The 21,524-nt window shown below is 36.1% G+C and overlaps 3 protein-coding genes across 3 annotated transcripts; all 3 read right to left on the bottom strand.

The window, feature by feature from the left end:
- Positions 1-1,684: 1,684 nt before the first annotated feature.
- On the bottom strand, positions 1,685-5,143 carry LOC141829699 (cinnamoyl-CoA reductase-like SNL6). The gene is made up of 5 exons (XM_074717224.1): positions 4,882-5,143; positions 4,036-4,211; positions 2,949-3,152; positions 2,283-2,436; positions 1,685-2,175 (listed from the first exon to the last, which is right to left on the bottom strand). Exons 1-5 carry the CDS (start codon positions 5,141-5,143, stop codon positions 1,865-1,867), a joined length of 1,107 nt encoding a protein of 368 aa, XP_074573325.1. The 3' UTR covers positions 1,685-1,864.
- Positions 5,144-13,891: 8,748 nt separating this feature from the next.
- Positions 13,892-15,381, bottom strand: LOC141829012 (uncharacterized). Its single transcript, XM_074716420.1, has one exon. The coding sequence runs from the start codon at positions 15,346-15,348 to the stop codon at positions 14,143-14,145; it is 1,206 nt and encodes a 401-aa protein (XP_074572521.1). The 5' UTR covers positions 15,349-15,381; the 3' UTR covers positions 13,892-14,142.
- Positions 15,382-16,870: 1,489 nt separating this feature from the next.
- Positions 16,871-20,459, bottom strand: LOC141829011 (beta-glucosidase 6-like). Its single transcript, XM_074716419.1, has 13 exons — positions 20,319-20,459; positions 19,712-19,778; positions 19,545-19,603; positions 19,377-19,452; positions 18,804-18,875; positions 18,633-18,720; positions 18,193-18,448; positions 18,004-18,119; positions 17,705-17,928; positions 17,597-17,628; positions 17,412-17,514; positions 17,235-17,343; positions 16,871-17,046 (listed from the first exon to the last, which is right to left on the bottom strand). Exons 1-13 carry the CDS (start codon positions 20,457-20,459, stop codon positions 16,872-16,874), a joined length of 1,518 nt encoding a protein of 505 aa, XP_074572520.1. The 3' UTR covers position 16,871.
- Between the last annotated feature and the right edge of the window lie 1,065 nt (positions 20,460-21,524).

Here is a 21,524-nt window from a genome sequence, read left to right as displayed (position 1 = left end):
CTCATCTCTGCCACTCTCATCTTCTGCTCATGTATTCGAGTCATAGTCTAATATTCAACGTCATATAATATAGCAAATCTAATCACTGTTTTATAGAACTTTCCTTTAAGTTTTAAAAATATTTTACGATCACATAAAACACCTCGATGCTCTCCTTTATTTCAACCATCTCTGCTTGTATTCTATGTAAGATATCTCTCTCAATCCCTTTATCGTTTTGTAAAAATGATCATAAATACTTAAAGCTCTCAGCTCCAGATAACTTGTTATCTCCTATCTTAACAATTGTTTCATTACGTCTAATATTGTTAAATTTAAATTGTATATATTTTGTCTTCACTCTACTAAGTCTAAAATCTTTCACTTTTAGTGTTTTCTGTCAAGATTCTAGTTTAGCATTTACTCTTTCACGTGTCTTATCTACCAAAATTATATCATCTGCAAACAATATATACCATGGTACTGTCTTGAATGTGTCCAGTGAATTCGTCCATGATTAGTATAAAAAGGTAGGGACTTAGAGCTGATATGTAACTCTATCTTTATTGGAAATGCTTTAGTTAATCCGTCTGAGACTCTATCATAAGCTTTTTCTAAGCCATGACAATCTTTGATGGTAGTAAAAAATCTTTGGTGGTAAATTTGTGAAGAGGATTGAAGTTATGGTAGAAAGCCTTATGATAGTGTATCTGTGATGGTTTAGTCATGGATCAGGGGTTATCGCAGAAGAGTCTTTGCAATGATGGTTTTCAGCAGTTTACTTGTCGTCACAAAGAAGTTTTTATCTGCAATTGTTCTTTACAATGGCTTATTCATCTATGTTGCCCTTGCAATGAAATAGTAATTGTTATGTCGGTAAAATAGAGGATAACCCTAACCCTAGGGTCATGTTTCTTTCGGAGAAACCTCTTACAATAACGATAAATTTTTACAAGATTAAGACAAGTGAATGCTTAGAGCATTGGACTATAAATACAAGAGAAAAGCTCAAGTGATTAGAGAATCAATACTTCACCAACCTTTGAATGGTCCTCTTGGTCCCTCTTTTATAGCCTTCAACATCTTCAGCTTTACTTTCTATTGTATTGTTCCGTCGCTAATTAGTTGACCGCTTTCTCAATTGCTACCTAAAGCTGTATAAACTTGCTCAGGTAGTCTACATGGGTCATCTTTTATAACATCTGCTTACCAAGAGCCACCTACCACCTAGGCAAAACGGCCCCTGACTAAAAGCACCGGTCGCCTAGACAGTTAGGCTTGTCGGTTATCTCACGAGGCCGATTGGTCCTCCAAACTCGGCAAATTAACAGAGGTGAAGATCTTTGCTGAGTTCGTCCTCCTACGTGATAAGGTCAACCCTAAGGAGAAAGATCAATCCTATTGTATAGATCCCCATTGTGTGATGAGCCCCGGGGAGTCCGTTACGTGGTGAAGTTTGGTTTTCGGTTGTTTGTTTTTCCGTTGTTCTACGACATGATTGGATCGGTCGGGCAATTTGTAAGGGTCTTTTATCTCCTTTGCACAAGCATAGCTGCACTGCTTATGGGTAACCCACACAGTCTTGTGTTTCACAAGAGCCATCTCACTAATCTTGCTTCTTTGTGTCATAGATCGAAGGGATACCAATCCTTTTCGACCGATCATTTTATCCCTCAACCGATTCAAGTTACCCTACATTTGTCCATGGCAGAAACTTTAGATTGCTGATGCCCTAGAACAAAACTGACCCACTTGTATTGGCATCAGTTGTACACTTTATTTTTCTAACTTTTGTACAAAGATTTGTTGTTGGATTGGCAATCTCACACACCAGACTCCATGCACTCTGACTTGTAATATGGCGACTTCCGAAGGCCTAAGAAACCTAATCCTGCGAGAGTAAATATGTATCGTATGTGCATCTCCTCCTGGAAGATAATAGTCTGGAAAGTTTCCTGTTGGAGAGCTCCAACCAAGTCAGGTGGTTGGCCTGTGCATCACTTGGAATTTTGTTTGGGAGACCAAGTTGCCGCTCTAATTCTGCGGCCTCTTCGCCCCTTCGGATGACACGATCATAGCATATGTATCGCCCGCACGCAGTGCTGCTCATCGCATCATACACTGATACATGAGCCTCTGCTACCTTCTCCACATTCACAGTAGCGAGCAATCCCTCTCTGAACAAGTCCAGAGCTCCTGTGTTTGCAAAAGAGAATGAGGTTGTCATTGTAGCCGAGTCAGTTAAGTAACATGTGATAGATCATATGGATGCTCAGACTAAAGTCAATTGGAGTTACTCTAACCTTTCAGGTACGCGATCGAACTAGTAGAGTTTCGTCGGCAAAAACCAGGTCCGATGACCAGGGCTGGACAAATAGTCACTAGCTTCACGTCCCTTCCTCGCGCCGCCCTCCATGCTGCTTTCTCCGCCATCATCTTGCCCAGTGCATACCATAGCTGTCATTATTTGGAGAAAGAAAGTTTTCAACATTTGTTTAGGAAACACTGCCAACCTACCAACAAGATTAGTTTTTCCTAGTTCATTGCAATTCTTTATATGAACTTTGAGTTCACATGTTGAAGTATCTCATATTGAAATTTATGTAGTCAGTGATCTGGTTGGTGATAAATTGCGGCTAATTCAGGTTTGCTTGAGATCCCTGAAAAGTAAGCAAGAAAATAACTTAACCTATACTTTTTTATCTTATGCATCCATAAGATCATGAGGACATAGGAGTGAAACTTCAAAGCTAAAACTTGAGCTGATGACAAAAGGAAATCTTAGTAAATTACTATAAGAAAGTAGCAGGAACAAAAGTTGGTTTGTTAATTACTCAAAGAAAGTGTTAAGCTGGCCTTATGTTGAAAGTTGAAACCAGCATCAGAGAGGTGTTTGACAATCCTTGGATGTGGCATTTCCAAGTAGGGAAGAGTAAATCCTTCTTTAAATGAAAGTTTAGTGTGTGTACCTTTTTATCGTAACAGACACTTTGATCGCTCCAGCAGTTCTCGTCGACAATGGTTGGGTGCCGGCTATTCTGCAGAGTGGTATTCACTTGCCAAACGCAAGCTAAAAGAGACGAAGTGAAAACACATCTTTTGACTGATTGGGTTCTCACACAGGCTTCAATCACAAGCTCTGCTGCTCTAACTTCCACGTCTGCCATGTGCTTCTGTAGAATTATACAAGAACAATGAAATATTAGCATCCGCTTGATAGAGTTCCATGGATATAGAGTTGAATGGAGGAATAAGATCCCCATAACAACCTCAAATAGTAGGAAACCAGGCATGTTTTGATGATGATGATGATTTAATCAATCAAAGTAAATTTTACAATTCAGTAGATCATTTACAAAACTTCAAAACTTTGACATAATCTCACACATGCTTGATAGAAGATAAACTAATAAGTGCTTCACCCTATCATATGTCTTCTCTAGATCAACAATACAAGATCAAGAAAATAAAATCTTTCTGGAAAACAATCAAGCCAATTGGATGTGATACTTCATATACTGTACTTTTTCAAAGAATGTTAAGATCAGTACTTCATTACTGCCTTTTTCGTTTTGGGGTTTTGTGATCAATCCCTTTGATGTACTGGATTCAGAGCTCAAAACTATGACCTATTCATCAAGTCCCACAAGGCAATTTTTATATTGTGCCAACTGCTGGATGAGAGAACCTCTCATCATGGCCTCTGGAGCTCATCACCAACAGTAAATAAAATAAGCACTAAAAAGTTTTAAAATGTCCTCTTGTTTCATCACCAAAGACATATTATTCACGACTGTTATTATTTTACTCCACACCTGCAAAATGATTGTAAAATTCACTATGAAAGTACCTTCACCTTGACAATTATTGTCCTATTCACAACATTTATGAAAACATAGAGGTGAACGATAATGGTGAAAGTAAAAGGGATAGTTTGAAAAAGTAATTGAAGTACAAGATGAAATGATTTTATTTTATTTTTGAATTAATTGCCAGGTAAGAATAAAAAAAAAAGTAGGAAGGAAACCAATTTTGCAAGTTAAAGGAATGGCTCACGGAGTAGCCAGAGAGGCCTCCCGGATCGACGACGCTGGAGGTGTGGAACACGCCAGTGCACCCGTCAAACGCATGGCACAAGCTCTCCAAGTCCCCCACGTTAGCTATTACAGCCCAAACGCCGTCCCTTCCCATCTCCCCAAACATCTCCGTCTCCCGCAACTTGTCCAGGTCCTCTGTAAACCCAAAGTCAACCGAAGCTATATCCTTTTTACAAAGTAAACAATAATGCGAACAGTAGATTCATTGAAGAAGGAATTCTATAACTGTACAGCCAGTGTGGTTTGATGTCAGTCTTTTTCAGAGAATATGAACTAGAGAATTTTTATGTTCCAAAAAAAAAGCAGGACCACAATTCAACCTGGAGCCAGAAGTAACTATCAAATTAGTGTTGAAGTTATAAACTGATTAGCTGGTAGGCACCTCTGTGACTTGTCCTGGAGTTAAAGGCATGTGTTTGGTAATTGGGATGCATATGCAGCGTGATACCTCTCAAAAAATTTCTTTTTCTTACGAGAAACGCGCGACAAACAATCTAAAACGATAAGACACAGCAATAAGGCCCCAAGAAATCATCATTGAAATGGTCACGAAGGCATGAAAAACAAGAGGAAAAAGAGAGGCCCCCATGTGGCATTCCATCGGCGCAATCCCCAAATCCAACAAAATTAATTTTCAAAAAGAAGAAGAAAAAGGTCGCAGCCTGGGGTCTCCCGACCTGGAAGCTATTGACAAGAATCCATTTACGAAATAAACCAATTTTGAAATTTCGAAAATCCAATTGATGGAGAGAGGAGATCGGGATGGCCAGGATTGGGGGTTTGGGGCCGGGAAGAGGAGCCGAACCTTGCGTTTCGAGGGCGAGGCGCACGGTGTAGCCGCGATCCAGGAGGCGGTTCACGATTGCGAATCCGACGAAGGATATCCCGCCGGTGACGCACACCATCCTCCCGTCGCCGCCGTCCTCGTCGCCATCCACCCTCAGCCGGAATCCCCCCGGCCCGGCCTTCCGCTCGGCGGCCCTGGTGCTCTCGCCGCTCCGCTGCAGCGCCGCCCGCATCTCCTCGATCTCCGCCTCCAAGCTCACCGTGCTCCGCAGAACCCCCATCTCGGCGGAGCCTCGATCTCCGCGATCGGCTCGCTTATATACTCCAAGATTCAGTGTGCTCCATCTCCGTGCGGAGGTTGTTGGTGAACGTAACCAGTTAGCAGCCGACACGTGTCCCACGAACCAGCTGATTAAAATGGGAGGTCGTTGGCTCCGAAGCCGGTACGATGCTGGGGATTTCAATTCAGGACGATGACTTTATTTTGCCACGTCGGACCGGCCATCCGACCGTCCATTTGCCACCAATAAATCAATCCATGGTCAAAAGTCAAAATAGCAGTCTATTAATTGTAATTTTAATAATAAAAGTTTGAGAATAATTTTAATTAATTTTAAATAGCCTGGATTAAATTTATTTAAAACTTTTTCGATTGCAAAATAGCATTCTACATTTTCCCTTTATTATTTCAAAGGCCAAAGTTTCTCGATTTAGTTAATATTATCATGGTTGCTCAAAATACGATGGTAAAAAATAGGATGAATTCTTTCAGTAAAAAGATAGAATTTGTCATCTCAACTGCTTTACACGGTCGGTTTTACAATCATCTGTAAAGAGATAAATCGACAGTTGGATAATGATCCAAATATTTGTAGAATTTAAAAAAATTATAATGCTGAATCCTCCGATAAACGTCTGTACTTTCTGATTTATCTTAATTGTTAGTGGAAACCTTATGTGAGCTAGATTGATCACCTCCTAAATTAATTAAATCTAAGAATTAAATACTTAGATTAAAAAAATGATCACTAAAATAAGTAAAGGAGAGACGATAAATTGAAGGGGGTGAGGGTGAACAATGACTCGACATCATGATCGATGAGAAAAGGAGGGTCGCGCTCCCCAAGTTATGGTGCACCGGTAAGATACCTTGGAGGAAACTTAGAGCACTACGATTTGATCCCTAGCTGGAGCATACTTGGAAGCTTAATTTGGAGGGATAAGTTAGGTTGATGGATCCACGATTGAAATACTAGATTCGGAATTTGGACAACCCTATAGTGGTAGAAAGAGCTATGAAGATCGATATGGTACTTTCGGATTTGTCATAGTGGTTAGTGGAAAACATCCGTAGAGTTGAATTGGTTGTCTTCACGATTATTTTAATTGTAATGGTAAAAAGTGAGACAGACTCCTTAAATAATGATAGTTAAAAAAAAAATTTAAATAGAGTTGAATTGGTTGTCTTCACGATTGCTTTAATTGCAATGGTAACGAGTGAAAAACTTTTGTGGCCAAGAATAAGAATTAGATACCTAAATTATCAAAAAAAAAAAAGGTCATTAAAATAAATACAAAGAGAGATGATAAATTGAAGGGGGTAAGGGTGAACGATGAATTGAAGTATCCAATTCAGGATCGAGATAACTGTACAGTGGTAGAAAGAACTGTGAAGGTCGATTTGTTAACGTAGTATTACGGTATTTGGTCGTATTCATCATTTATTGATAATTAATTGAAAAAATAGATACTGAATCAAGCGAGTCGAGAAAGATGACAAGGTGCCATCCCATAAAAAATAAATCATTAATTGATTGGTTGTATTCCTCATTAAAAAAATGATAATCCCAGTTAGTCGTATTGACTCAATTCCTAAGGTGATCGGTCCGATCCTACGGAAGTTTCCCATCAGTCACCAGAATAAATTGGAAAGCACACGCAGCGGCCAATCCAGATGCCCAGTATCCTTTGATTGCGATCCCTATTTAGAGAAAGATTCTTGTAAATATATCGTAACTGGGGATCGAATCGTGGATGTCTAGGTGACAACCTGGATGTCGCACCATGGCCCCGGGGACGGTCATATTCATGATTAAAGGAAGGGAAGAACGTGGAGAAGCATGCACCAAACGAATGGAAGTTGTTCATTAAAGACGCCGCATTAATGCAAAGGCTGTCTCTTTCTCAATGACTCAAAAATTAAATACCAATATGTATTTCTTTTATATTTTCATATTTATTTAGAGTTAATGAGGAATTAAATAATAATTTTATTTTATTTTGATTATAACACGGTTTGAAATGTACTTTGCCGAACTATTTTAAGCTAAAACACCTTAATTAAAGTTAAAACCATTTATTATTAGGTCACCACCGTATTCTCGATAATTAATTCATATTGTTAATTTTTTAAAGTAAAAAACCATCAAAAATATATTTAAAATTTTTAATTTATTTTTGAACAACTGCACAAATTGTTAGAGAGTAACTCACTCGATGTGAGGTACCATGAGAACTAATTAGTATGTTGCCTTCAGATACCTTGGCCCTCGGGGCACGGTTAGAACCGTAAATGAATCAAACATTCATGAATAAATTTGATAAGAATTTATTTATATTTATTCAATACATACAAGATCAATTAAATGAATAAGTTTGAACTACATGTTAAATTAAATAAACAAACTTGAACACATATGTGTTCAGCTTGTTAATGTACGTTCATAAAAAAGAAACTAAGCTAAGCTTGAAGAGTTATTTCAACGGCTTGGTTTATTTTAGTCTTGACTTGAATTTGCTCTGTTACCTTTTCAAACAAGTTTGAACACCACAAAGTTGGGCTTGACTTAACTTGTTTATAGCCCTAGGCACGGTGCAACAATAAGGTCATGGATTCTCCAGAGCGTCACGGTCTGATTCTCGATTGAAGCATACACATACTCTATTTGATAGAAAAAAAATTATAAAAAACAGCACGAAGTATGATTACTTAGGTAGCCTCAACGTGAGTACTTTTCGAATTTATCTTGATAATTAATGAAAAACTAAATTGAAAAGTTGGATTACTAAAATAATAACAATAATGATAATAATATGTATGTGAATCTCATGTAGCGACCTAGCGGGTGCAATTGGTCCTTAAACTTACGATTATTATCATCGTCTCATAAGATGACTAAAATCAACATAGAGTTGACAAAAGAAAGTCCAAGTAAATCACGGTTGACCGAACACTTATGATCGAAAGTGTAACAGAGAGTTGGCAAGAGAAAAGTTCAGATCAGTCACAGTTCTAACATAGAGTTAACATGAGACGTGAAGTTCCAATAGATCAAGGTTGATCAAATGTTAGGCAGCGATGAAATCTCGATAAATCAAAATTGACCGGATACTAGGCAATAACCCGATAGATCAAGCTAGGTTGATCAGATACAAAACAAAGAAAGCCCACAAGAAACCAACAAAACAAACTAAGTAATAATATTATTAAATACTTAATGATGAAATCATGCCCCTTGGGATTAAAACAACTACATTGATACAACAAGTTAACAACCCTACGGATGAAACTTGCCATCTTCATTCATCACTCATCATTAATCATTAGAAGTTCCTCGGTCTTCTCTTTGTTTTAATAGTTGTCAATGAGATTCTCATCCATCGATCGTAATTTATATTCGAAGACGACTAGTCAAGTGAATTTAAAAATTACTAGAATATTTATGTCAAGGTTGACATCCTCGTGAATGAAACAATGCTCACTTTCTCGTATCTCTCCGTTCAAACTAGACATATATACTTATGCGATATTCTCTAGTTCGTTTTGTATCTTACCTCAAAGTTAGTGTCTCTCAAGATGAACAATGTTTAGGGCCATAAACAAACTAATTAAGTCAAATCAAACTTTATGATATTCAAGTTTATTTTATAAGTTTAAAATGAACTAAATTATTGAAATGATGGTTCAAGTTTGGTTTGATTTTTTTTAGTTTGATTCAAGCTTGGTTTATATCGAGCTCTTAATTCAAATTTATTTGGTTGTTTGAAACTTTTATATTTTAAATTTATTCGAATGATTATTGAGTTTGATAATATAAACTTATTTATTTATTTTTAAAATTTTTTGTTTATTTAGCATGTTGATAAGAGTTTTATATTAATAAATATGATTCATGAATATTGTTCATGAATGCTGCTCATAAATATTAACAAATTGAATACATATGTGTTCAAGCTTATTTGTTTAGTTTAACGAGTTGTTCAAACTTATTCATTTAATTGATCTTGTGTGTATTGAACGAACATAAACAAACTCTTATCAAACCGAACACCAAGCTGTTAAGACCCGCACGAGCTAGAGGATGGTGAATAGCTTCGATCGGTTTGTCTCGATCTTGTGCTCGTCTACAAATCGTTAGTATACAACGGAAATAAAATGCAATAATCCTACAATATCCCAATGTAAATACATGCATAACAAATCGATTTTTACTTAGTGGGTCATGCCGCCTCCCATGCAAGGCGACTACTCCAAAGTCTAGTTCTAGTGATCTACTACCAATATTCTTCTCCTTCTCGACGGCCCATGATATCTTCCGGAGGCGGAGAAGCTTCTTACAACACCATTTGTTACAAAGCAACACAAAAATAAAATACAAAACAAATACACAAACACAAATGAAAGTTACAATTTTACAAGTGAACTTTAGATCGTTGTTTGTCATTTTGGATTGTCTTTTGATGGTAGAAAATACAGCAGCTATTCGCCTCTAACCTCTCAAGAATCGACTCCTTCAAAACACCTCAAAATGTTCTTTTATAAGGTTGTTGTTCAAGTTAATTTATGCCTAGTAGTCGACTAATCAGTCGATTGCCTCGTCAAATCTCTATTTGACCACCATCAGTCGACTAATCACGAACAACCAAATCCTGTAGTCGAATCAATCTACTTTTGTTCAACTCCTGATCAATATCAGTTGGCTGATATCAAATATAAATCGATTGATGTCATCAGTCGAGTCTAATAACTAAATCGATTAGCTTGTGTTTGATTTCCAAAGCCATCAGTCGACTGCCTTTGTAGCAAATTAATGTGCATGATTATTGTAGCAAAATATTATAGCAAATTACTGTAGTAATAATATTTTTGAGGATTACATCCATTAGTCGATCAATACATCATATCAATCGATTATTACTCTTGTTTCAGTTTTACAAAAGTTGAATTCTCATCTTGTCTGGTATTCAGTTGAACTCAACATGTTAGGACTTCTTTTGTCCGACATCCGATTAACCTTGACCTGAGATACTTCTCATTGTCTAGCTTTTGCTCGACATCAACCTTGACTTGCTGAACTTTCTCATTGTCTAGCATCCAATTAACTTTAACTTATTGGGACTTCACGCCTCATATCAACTTCCTCTTGGACCTCCAACCGTCAAGTACCGAATCAACCGTGACTCGGATTTTCTTCTTATGTCAACTCTATGTTAAACTTCTGATCATCAAGTATCCGGTGAGCCATCACCCACTTGGGCTTTCGATTTTGTATCAAGTTAACGTTGGACTTCTGACTGCCATGTATCGGATCAACTATGACTCACTTGAACTTTTCCATCATATATAAATATCTAATAAATCTTGACTTAATTAACTTTTCCTTAATCAACTAATATATTAATTGACTGTTAAGTATCTGGTCAACGATGTCTCATTAACATATTGATCAAACATCGAAATCTCAATTTAAGTCAACTCAAGTTTGGTCAATCTGATCAGACCTTGATCAAGGATCAATTGCACTAACACAAATTTATTCACGAACGTCCAATTCATTTACCGTCCTAATAATGTTTTAATTGATCATGTTGATAGTCTTATCACCCTAGCTGTAGGCCATCTAAATTATTTAAACAAAGAGTCTGCTAGAGGAGATGAATAAACAATAATCAATTAACAAAGAGTCTGCCTTAATCCAAAATCTATATATGACACGTTTAGAAGTAAAATTAAAATTATTTAGTATAATTCCAAACTTAATTAAGTGTTAAAATAGAGTTAGCGCGTCAAACTTTATATTAAATATAAATTTATTTTAATTATATATTGAGATGCCATAGGTATATATCTTTAATATTCTATTGAAATTAAATTAAAAGATGCACGCCATCTTTTATTTTTATTATTAAAGTGTCTAGATCACCAAAATATATTTTGTTAATAGTAATGTCTATTTTTAATCCCTCGAATTAAATGTCACATGGCAAAAAAAATATTTTTGGACTCAAATTAATCACTTCGATAAGATCATTAAATCAGGATTTTATTAAAAAAAATCACAATTCATGCCATTTTTTCACCCTAGTAATCTTGTCACGTGCACTCTCTAATTTTCACAATTTATAATTGTGAGAAGAGTCTGGACGCAATCTAGTATCGCTATCATGTGATCTGAAGATCATGAATTTAAATCATAAAAATAATCTCTTATAATTCAAAATAAAATTATATATAATAGATTTGAGATATGATCTATCCTTTCTCGGAATCAACATTGATGAAAACTTCGTACATCTAGCTATCTTTTTTTATTATAGATTATAATTATGGTCCATCACTCTTATTGATCGAACTAAACTTGTTGGATCCATGGAATATAAAGGCGCCAGATGTGAGATATTGGACGATTTTCAAAAATCGTCCAACATCCCTATAATAAAGCAATCGTGCGGACAAAGGCTTATTCAATAATAAAGCCTTTGTCCGCACGTATGGACAAAAAATAATAAATTAATCGTAAACTACACTCAACTATAAATCTATTGGTTGAGAATAAAATAAAATAAAATAAAAATATTCTTCTTATGCCACATTATTGATAATAGTTATTTTTTATATTCACAATGTAATAATTTTTTAAAAAACATCTCTATCATAATTAATCGGTCGTGGAAAAGTTATTTTTTAGGACTAAATTAATTATATATAATAAAGAGCAAAAAATTCAAGAGAATGATGCCCTGGAAAAAAAAAGGCATCCCATTCTATTTAAAGTTGACCAAAAATATTATAATAAAAATATTTTTAGATAAAAAATAAATTTGTTTTTTGTTTCTATTTTTATCCTATAATAAATCGTCTATAGCATTTATTGTTAACTCCCGTGATGCTAGGTAGCTTGCACGATTTTTTATTAATATTTTGATATTTAATATGTATATATAATGTAATTTGAAAATAAATCTTTGATTTAATTATTTATTTATAGTCATATGAAGTATTAATATATATTTTTTCTAATTATTTAATCTAATTGATGAAAGATTCTTTATAATCAGCTATTATGAACTTAATTTAAGAAGGGAAGTCTTGTTGCACGGATTCGAGTTTCATAACCAGTCTCTTGCAAAACTAACTCGGGGACTCCACATTGATGAGAATTTCATGCCACGATACTCATACCTTGCTTCTGGCAGTGAACAACTCCTCGATGGAGTAGAAGCGCTGATCCTCTTCGATCAAGTGCTTGTACATGCTCGTACCTATTATAGGGCCTTCGTCCCCAAAGCGAGGATAGAGGAGCAAGGACGTTGTCGTCTCTTAACCCTTCAGCAACTACTATCATGGTTGTTGCCAACAGGGATCCCCCAATTCTAAAAGGTCAAAGGGTCGGCCGTTAGGTCCAAAGGCCTCTTGTAAAACTAACTTCGAGACTTCATATGAACAAGAACTTCATGCATTGGATTATCTTTTTTTTATTGTAAACTTAATTTAAATTCTATTATCAAAGAAATCAAAACAATAGGATCAAACTCAATTGTTTTGTAATATTTATATTGGAGTTCTAGGGAATCTTTAGATTATTCCTCGATATAACTTGGATGAATACTTTGTCTCAAATAGCCATGCGCCTAAAAGAAAATATGCAACTCGTTTAGATGAACTCGATAATGTTAGCTAAGTGATAAAATCTAAGGCCTTATCGACGATTAGATGTTAAGAGCCTACTTCGATGTCCTATCGTAACCGATAAGAAGCTTGGGGGCAAGTTCATTCTCGACTAGGAAGCATCTTATGTCGTCGAAAAGGTCTTCAATGGAGAAGCATATCAACTCGTTGACACCCACTCCCTTCCTCCTCATCTTCCTCTTTCGTTACCTAAAGTTATTATTTTAAATCTTAAATTCTAAATCTTAAATCTTATTTGTACGTATATATACTCTTAGGATGCATTTGGTTGAGGATTATTATCGATAATTGTGATTATTCATCCACTTTCCAAGCTCTGGCGGCCATTGGAGTTGCACAATGTACAACAAGCATCGACAGACAGACAATTGTGGAGATCCGATAGAAGGATGTCGTTGGAGAGGTGGGTGACTAGGACCGGAAATGATAATTCTATAGACTATATTGATTACGTTGGTTCAACTACGAACGTCAAAATTAATCTTTTAAAATCTATTGTTTCAGAAAAATACCAAGAAATAAAAAAATAGACGACACTGTTAAAAATATTATTAAACTAAAAACTTTTCTTAAATATTAATTATATAGACTCAAAACCCTAAATTGTAAAAAAAAAAATATCAAAAAGAAAAAAATATTTTAAGATTTAAAATCTTAAAAATTCTAAACAGACTTAAGATCCTAAAATATAAAAACTAAAAATTATCAAAAATATTCTAAATATAAAAAATAAATAAAAAATTATCAAAAAATAAAAATAAAAATTTTCAAATCCTCTTGTCTCAATAGGGTTGAAAAGAATTCATCCTTGAATTTAGAGTAATGTCAGGTGATGATCCAGGAGAAAAATCCTCTAGAATTAACTTGACAAATGTGAGAGGACTATAATTTGATGCTATTGCAAGATAAAGCTGATCCAGTTTTGTTTTCATAGGTTTAAATTCACCATGTGAAGTCACGGCTTGATTTCTTCTTTGCAGCAAAGCATTTGCAACTTCGTAATCATATTAGATTATATGATTACATAACTTGAATGGATTATTCCATAGATCTGTTAATTACAATTCCTTGTTACGCTATTAGGGAAACCACATATAACTATCAATTGTCAATTTTAATATGCCACAAATCTATGAAAGTGAATCTAACAAAGTAGTTTCAAACATAAACAATAATATGAAAAGCAACAAGAATCCAAATAAGAGAATACCTTCTTCACTTGCAATCCGCAAACAGAACAAGAATGTTGCTGGAACAAAAGATATGTTGCTCTCATTTCAGTTATCTCATAGGAATCTCAACACAAAGAGCTCATTTGTCTCTGATTTCTGATAGCAAGTGCTTGATCATAGCATCTAAACGACCCAATTCAGTTGCATCCCACACTAGCGAGCTAACGATATCTTCAGAAGCTCTCAACTCAATGTGGAAATCAGAATTTAAAACCAAGTAGGAGAAATGCTCATCTAATGCCAAACTGAGTGCTTTCGCAATGGTTTCGAATGAAGGAACACTCTCACAAGTCCTCAAACCAAGCACTGCTCCTGCTGAAGAACAAGGGCTTGCCTCTGGGAATCTGTAGTACTTTCCAAGCCACTTTAACAAGTATCGGATAAGGCCGAGGACCTCCTGTCCGTCGAGCTTTGAAATCGCCGAAGATAGTATGATTCCCTCCCCATTTGATGATCCAAATACATAGTGCAAGCAGATTTCTGATGATGTGAAATCATCGTGAGCCATCATTAGCAAAATTGAAGCCTCTCTAGCTAGCTTTGTTACTTTCTTTCCATGACCAGCTTGAGTGGCCTTCTCGATGGCTAAAAGAGCTTCATTTTTCCATTGTTCTCTCACCAATCGCATGCCATCGTAAGACTCATCAGTTGGAGATAAGAAATATTTCAGAACAGAGAGAAGCTCCGATGAATGGAGGTCGGGGACATGCTTGACCAAGAGACAAAGCAACTTGGTTTGATTCTTCTCCAAAAGATTTTTTGTTAGATTCGCAGTGTAGGCGTGCCCGACGAGCCCTTGGAGGAGGAGAGACTCGAGCACCTTCCATACCTCAAGAACAGAACAGCACTCCGCAATCAAGCTCGCAAGCTCCCGGCCAATCAGAAACCCTAACTTCTCGATACCAGCACGAGCAAAGCGGGAGCTTGATGCGCCCGCGGCATCGGAACCGATAGAAAGGCCAATTTTTTCAGCGCACTGCGAGAAAAACGAGTTCAAGAGCCCCAAGAATTCACCTTTACGAAAGGACTTGGCACGCCCAAGCTTACTCCTGAGGTTCTCAGCGAGATGGGAGGACAACTCGGCGAGGGCCGCGTCAGTCTCTGAGATCTTCCAACCGGAGACGCGCCTAACGAGGGAGCCGCCGCTGGGAGTCTCAGCGTCGGGCTTCAACTTCGATAGTATGTCGTCTGAGCTGAGAACGATGGGGAACTTCGAAGGCGGAGGGAGGTTTCCGCCGCCGCCGGCCTCGGCCGCCGCCCGAGAGATGGCTTCGAGCAAGGTCATTGATTTAGGGTTTAGGGTTTCCGTGTGGTACGGGATCATTTTATAGTGGGAGAGAGAACTAACCAACGATCTGACCCGAATAAATATTAATAAAAATTTATGTTAATTTTTTAATATTTATTTAATAATAAAAAGTATATTAAATAAGTAAGATTAATAAATTTATTCATGAATAAATTTATTTATTAATTTGTATAAAATGTAATTGTAAATTTATTTTAAAATTTTTATTTGAATAAGATATAGTATTTTATGAATTTTTATAATATTAAATTATTTATAATACATTAAAAATAAAAAATAATATAAATTTCATATGTTAAATAAATGTTTAACCTAATTTATAAAGACAAGGTTGTTAGTTGAGATAGATAAAAAATATAATTTTTATAAAAAAAATAATAAATAAATTGAACAAGTTCAATAAATATATAAATAAATTTGGACACAGTTAAATCCAACTTGGCTCGTTACACCCCCTAATGGCATTGATCATATATGGATTAGGAGAAGATGCAACAAGGAAAGTCATATTGATGACAAAATAGGTTTGGAAGATTATACCATCAAAATGGATGTCCGTTATTGTGGCAAATGGTGATAACAATCACTTCAAACGTCCCTCAATGTCGGTCCCATATCGATTTGAAAGGAGATAAATCACAATGACTGAGCGATCTTCAAGTGGGAGGGATTTGATTTCCCAAGAGATGGGATTTGGTCTCTACTCTTTTGTGACAATCTATCATCTGAGTACCAACTCAATTATGCTCGCGAGAGCATAATGGATATCATCTGAGTACTGACTCATCATTTTGATGAGCACCCAACTAGCTTGACTATCATGACTAACCCATCCAACTTGATCGACTTAATTGGCCTAACCAATCCAACACTTGGTCCAATTTATTCATTCATATGGCTTGCTTAGCTAGCCCAATTGTCTTGCTATGTCTACTTAACTTATTTAATTGCCATTTTCAGAATCAGCCCACTTGGCTCGACTAGCTATCTCATTTTGCTTGACCAACCTACTCAGCTCCCTCGACTCCTTTGTCATCTTCGACCCAATTAGCTCGTCTGGCCTAGTTAGCATATTCAATGTACTCAGCTCGTCCAACCTAACTCATCTAATAGCCCGCTCAATCTAATCATCCCACTTGACACACTCAAATCAATTAATTTGATTGACTCACTTATTGAGTGACAATTCACATAAAAAAAAGAACAGTTTGGTGCATGAAATTCCCATATTGATCCTATTCTACGCAGTCTTATCTTGCATTGTAAGAAATTATTTTTGAAACTAAAATTCATGACTACAAAGTCACATGACAACGACTTTATCATTGCACCAAAACTCCCTTTCATTGCGTGAGAGTTCACATAGAAAAAAATAACTATTTTTACGAACCAAACAACTTTCAAGCCAAATAATTTACATCAAATGTTCCTGTTGTATCAGTATCCTTTTTATCAAGGTAAAGAGTACTTCAGCCAAGTTTCTCTGGCGACAAAATTCTTCAGGAAGGTTTCAGCAGATCCTTGAACCAGTTCACAGAGTTCTTTGGATATCTCTTGAGTTCATCTTTGTAGTCGACAAAGTACAAGCCGAATCTTGAAGTATATCCAGCAGCCCATTCCCAATTGTCGAGAAGAGACCAAGCAAAGTATCCCTGCACATTGCAGCCATCTGCCCTGCACAGCATAACAATACATCCAATCTTTTATCGAATTCAAACAATCACATCCCCATCGAAAGCCCAAGTATGTTTCATGTTATGTCTATTGAATTACTCTTGTTTCGATGCTCAAGGAATGGAGAATTATGTTAGACTTGAAGAAATCTAGAGCCCATTGTCAATCACATGAAGTCTACGAATCACCTTATCGCGGAAGACAAGTTCGAAAGGTAATCATTGTGGTATCTGATTCGTTTATCGTCTTTGAGAGCATCCTTCACTGATTTGAATGGGTTGTTAGAATCATCCATCCCTAACATATCGATCATAATAACATTGTAAGTTCCAGCAAATAGATGTACTTAGAAAGTAAACACTTGCCATTCTCAGTGATAATAACCGGGGGGTTTCGATACTTCTGCTTGATGTAATTCATCAGGCTCCTAAACCCTTCAGGTACAATATAAAGCCATACTGAAGAAGCCTGGGTAGTAAGAAACATACGATAAAGGACATATATCATACAACATCAGTGTTTACTCAAATCTTCATTGAAATGTACTCACCCTATCTCCAATTGGTTGTCCATTCTTGAAGGCTGCATAACGAGAACGAACTGATGTTAGACAGTAAACTGTAAACAACATAGCTCGAATGAAGAACACGATACTTACGAAGAGTGATGGCACCAGAATCTGCAATGGTATCGTTTAGCAAGATTCCAAGAATATTAGTTGGGTTATTTTGCGCATAATATGTGGTGTAATGATTCACTCCTACAAAATCTAAGGACCCCTTGACGAAAGCAGCTTCAGCTGTTGAAAACTTTGGCAACCTTGCTCCCACTCTCGTCCTCATTGAACTTGGATAATCTCCGAAGAACAGTGGGTCCATAAACCTGTTGATGGTTAAAGTCTTAGCAGGCATAAGTTGTTTAATGTGAAAGAAAGTTCAACGAATTTAGTAGCCTTACCATCCAAATTGAAAGTCTTGTGCTCTTTGTGTTGCATCAACATCAACTGCCGAATTCGATATAGGCTCAAACCACATAACATCAAATGCTATGCCAAGTGATCCTTGTTGAGCATCCTGCACAACCAAATCATAGGCATTCAAATTGTCGATTAATACTTGCTAACATATGAAGATCATTAGTTAATACCTTATACTTCTTCCTGTACATATCAGATACAGTAGCATGAGATAAAAGAGTATGGTGGGCGACAATATATGGCTCAATTGCTGAATTCCCTCCCCTACAAAATGGCTGAAGGGGTATCGAGCAACGACCAGGAGCTTGGAGTCCCACATCGTATCCTTGAATCGCGAATGTGTGTGGCTCATTAAAGGTAATCCAATGCTTCACTCGGTCCCCAAATGCCTTAAAGCATGTCTCCGCGTAGTTTGCAAAGTCCTGTCTGAGACTTACAAAAGGAATGTTATCTACTTGCGAATAATCCTTTATTCTTCATAATGAGACAAATGAAAGGATGAACTTCCACTTGATACTTCAAGATCTTTAGATCAATCTCATTTTAAGAAAAGGCATTCTAACTACTTGTCACAGATTGAAAGAAAATTCTATTAGTGAAGGAGCATTACATAATTTGATGATCAAGCCATCCGTTGTATCTATCTTCTAATGCTTGTGGAAGGTCCCAATGATACAGCGTCACATATGGCTCGATCCCTACACATTGAGAATCCTTAAAAGATTATATGTTGTTTAACATACACTACAAATGCATATAGAATCTTTCTCAAGTAATATACCATTGGTTAACAACGCGTTGATTAGCTTATTGTAGTGGTCGATCCCGGGTTGATTAACCTCACCAGTTCCATCTGCAAAATTGTGAAAGACGATTATTGAACTTGTGTATCTAATTACATGTTAGAATCTAAGCAAGCATAAAAAATGTGAAACTTAAAGTCATAATTAAATTTAGTAGTTTGTACTAGGTTTATATGTTTGTTCTTTACTTGAAACTTTAGATCAACAAACTTTACTTAAAACCTAAAGAGTTTAATCTAGTTTTTGTCCCTTTTATCTAATACATTTCGCTTAAAATGGTGCTTTAAATTTATACATTTTGCACTAACATTTTCGACGTCCAAGGAAGCTAAAAAGATGAAGAGAAAAAGGATAAAGTACAATTGGACTACATGGATGAAACCATGGAAAGAAGAGAACTAGTGGCATATAGCTTGGTCTCTTTTCGTCTAAAATCAGTTCACCTAATGAATAAAAGTTCAAAGGGCAGAAAGTGGGAAATTTATTGTGTTCAAAGAGTAAATCTATCCATGTTAAATCATTCACTTATTGTCGAGAGAAAGATCGATTACTTGGGAAAATGCGTGACCAAGCGATCGAAAACCGGTAAGCATCCAATCCCACCTCTTTCATTAGTTGTATATCTTCCTGTCATCATGATAAACAAACATCATTTTTTCTTTTCTAACATAACAAATTAGTAACTCTTAATGAAAATTAACATGAGAACTCAAGCATACATCAAATCGGTGATATTGATCGACTGCCACATCGGCATTGCTAAAATCGATCACCTTCCCTGCAAAATCCATGGCAATCCATCAGCTAGGCCCTAAACTTATTGTTTGTCTCTTGTGCAAAATGAACACTTAGATTTCTACTTGCAAAGGAAAACCAAAGAGAGTACCAAAGGAATGTGCAAAAGTGTCCCACACTGTCTTCCCTCTTCCTTCATCCTTCACTGCACCTTCATACTATGACAAGAAACAACAAATAAATCTTAAAATGTTAATCCAAATTTATTATTTTGTTAGCATAATGCTTATTCAAGTAGACCATGCTTTCATAAGTACATTGTCAGAGAAGAACCATGAACAGATTCAAGGTTTAACTTGAAAACCATGCTTTCACTGGCTTATGCAAGTTCTTGAATCAATCAGAATCATTTAAATGGAAATGTAGATAATAAAAATGGCCCTAAAATAAATACCACTGATCTATCACAAACTCCTTGAAGAACCCTAAAAACAAAGGGGCAATGCCCTTCTTCCTCAAAAGTCACGCACCAAATCATTTCCTTCCTATTTACATATCCAATCCAACTCTCTTCTCCCATTCTTGCATTAATTCCTCTTTGTCCTTGCATTTAAATCAGTATTATTGCGTGTGTGTGTGTGTGTATATATATATATATATATTCTCAATAATTAATTACTCTCATCAGAGGAGCGTTCAGTGAAAAGAAGAAAAAAAAATTAGAAAGCTGTAAATTGAAATGGGCATTGGTTAATCACCTGGTAAGCTGAGGAGGCAGTTCCGAAGACAAAGCCTTTGGGGAAACTCCCTCTGTTGAGTTCTCCTCCTCCATTAATGGTCTGTGCCAAGCAGCTCACGAGCAGCAGAAGAAGGGAAAGGCACCCCCTCCCACCCACCATTTGCTTACGAGTCTCAGGGACAAGACAAAGGTACGCAGAAAATAGGAGACTGTGAGAGGTCCACAAGAAATATATATATATAGAGAGAGAGAGAGAGAGCATGGAAGTGCAGAGGCAATGGCAGGGAAGGATTATTCAAGGGGGGCCATAAATGTGAGCAGGAAAGGTTGGAGCAATGAGAATTTGAAATTGTCAAGTTAGACCGAGTTCTTACGATGTATTTAAGTTAGATTTGTTATGCATTTTTAATATATTTTAAGTGTGGGGAGATTTGATATAGTGTGTATGGAAATCTTAGACGTTAGTTAATTTGACATAGTAGAGTCGAATTAATTTTTTGCTCCCGGAGCTATGATATGATGGTAAGAGGTGAGACGAACTTTCTAAGTAACAAGCATTCGAATTTCACCCAGGACACATTACACATGAAGAGTTTGAAAATTTTATGATGCTAGACCATCCATTATGATACATCTTAACAAGTCTGGGTGTCATTGTTAAGATCATACTTTTCAAATTTATTTTGTGATCGGTCTATAGGACCGGACCGTCCATCTCCAACATTAATCAGATCCCAAGAGTTAAATACCTAGATTAGTCAGATGTCAAATTAATTTGTGACTTGCATAGACTTATAAAGAGGTAAGTTGGGTGGAAAAGGGATCGATAATAACCAATAATACTCTATTTATGCTTCATTTGGTAAAAAATATAAATAAATAAATTTAAACACTATTGAAGATGTTGATATTCATGAATAAAAGCCTAGGACAATTCAATGGGATGATATAAAAATTAATTATGATTAAAAAATATAATTAATTAAATTAATTTTGATTTCAAAAGTAATTTAAAAATTAATAAATCCAAATTTAATATATCTAGAATCTTAGAAGACTTCGTATTCAAATTTATTTTGAAAATGTCAAATAATTGTGTATCAGTAGTCAAAGTTCAATTCCAACATATTATTTTTTTCTATTTATTGGAGAAGAATGTGAAATGAAGACTAGAAATGGACAAAGGCATGTGCCTAGGTAGGCCAAAGAATGTTCAAAGTCCAAC

The sequence above is a fragment of the Curcuma longa genome, chromosome 5 (genome assembly GCF_044706935.1).
Source record: "Curcuma longa cultivar G26 ecotype Majalengka, Jawa Barat chromosome 5, ITB_CL_G26_1.1, whole genome shotgun sequence".
Taxonomy (NCBI): Eukaryota; Viridiplantae; Streptophyta; class Magnoliopsida; order Zingiberales; family Zingiberaceae; genus Curcuma; species Curcuma longa.
This window is presented reverse-complemented; position numbering and strand designations above follow the sequence as displayed.

What these genes read in the sequence shown, in the direction of transcription:
- LOC141829699 (XM_074717224.1), bottom strand. Translation starts at nt 5,143, where the DNA reads ATGGGGGTTCTGCGGAGCACGGTGAGCTTGGAGGCGGAGATCGAGGAG. An exon ending in CCTCGCCCTCGAAACGCAAG is followed by an intron (nt 4,212 to 4,881) that starts GTTCGGCTCCTC and finishes TTGGGTTTACAG; the next exon opens with AGGACCTGGACAAGTTGCGG. An exon ending in TTCGATCGCGTACCTGAAAG is followed by an intron (nt 2,176 to 2,282) that starts GTTAGAGTAACT and finishes TTGCAAACACAG; the next exon opens with GAGCTCTGGACTTGTTCAGA.
- LOC141829011 (XM_074716419.1), bottom strand. Translation starts at nt 20,459, where the DNA reads ATGGTGGGTGGGAGGGGGTGCCTTTCCCTTCTTCTGCTGCTCGTGAGC. An exon ending in TTGGTCACGCATTTTCCCAA is followed by an intron (nt 18,876 to 19,376) that starts GTAATCGATCTT and finishes ACAATTTTGCAG; the next exon opens with ATGGAACTGGTGAGGTTAAT. An exon ending in CAACGCGTTGTTAACCAATG is followed by an intron (nt 18,721 to 18,803) that starts GTATATTACTTG and finishes CTCAATGTGTAG; the next exon opens with GGATCGAGCCATATGTGACG.
- LOC141829012 (XM_074716420.1), bottom strand. Translation starts at nt 15,348, where the DNA reads ATGACCTTGCTCGAAGCCATCTCTCGGGCGGCGGCCGAGGCCGGCGGC.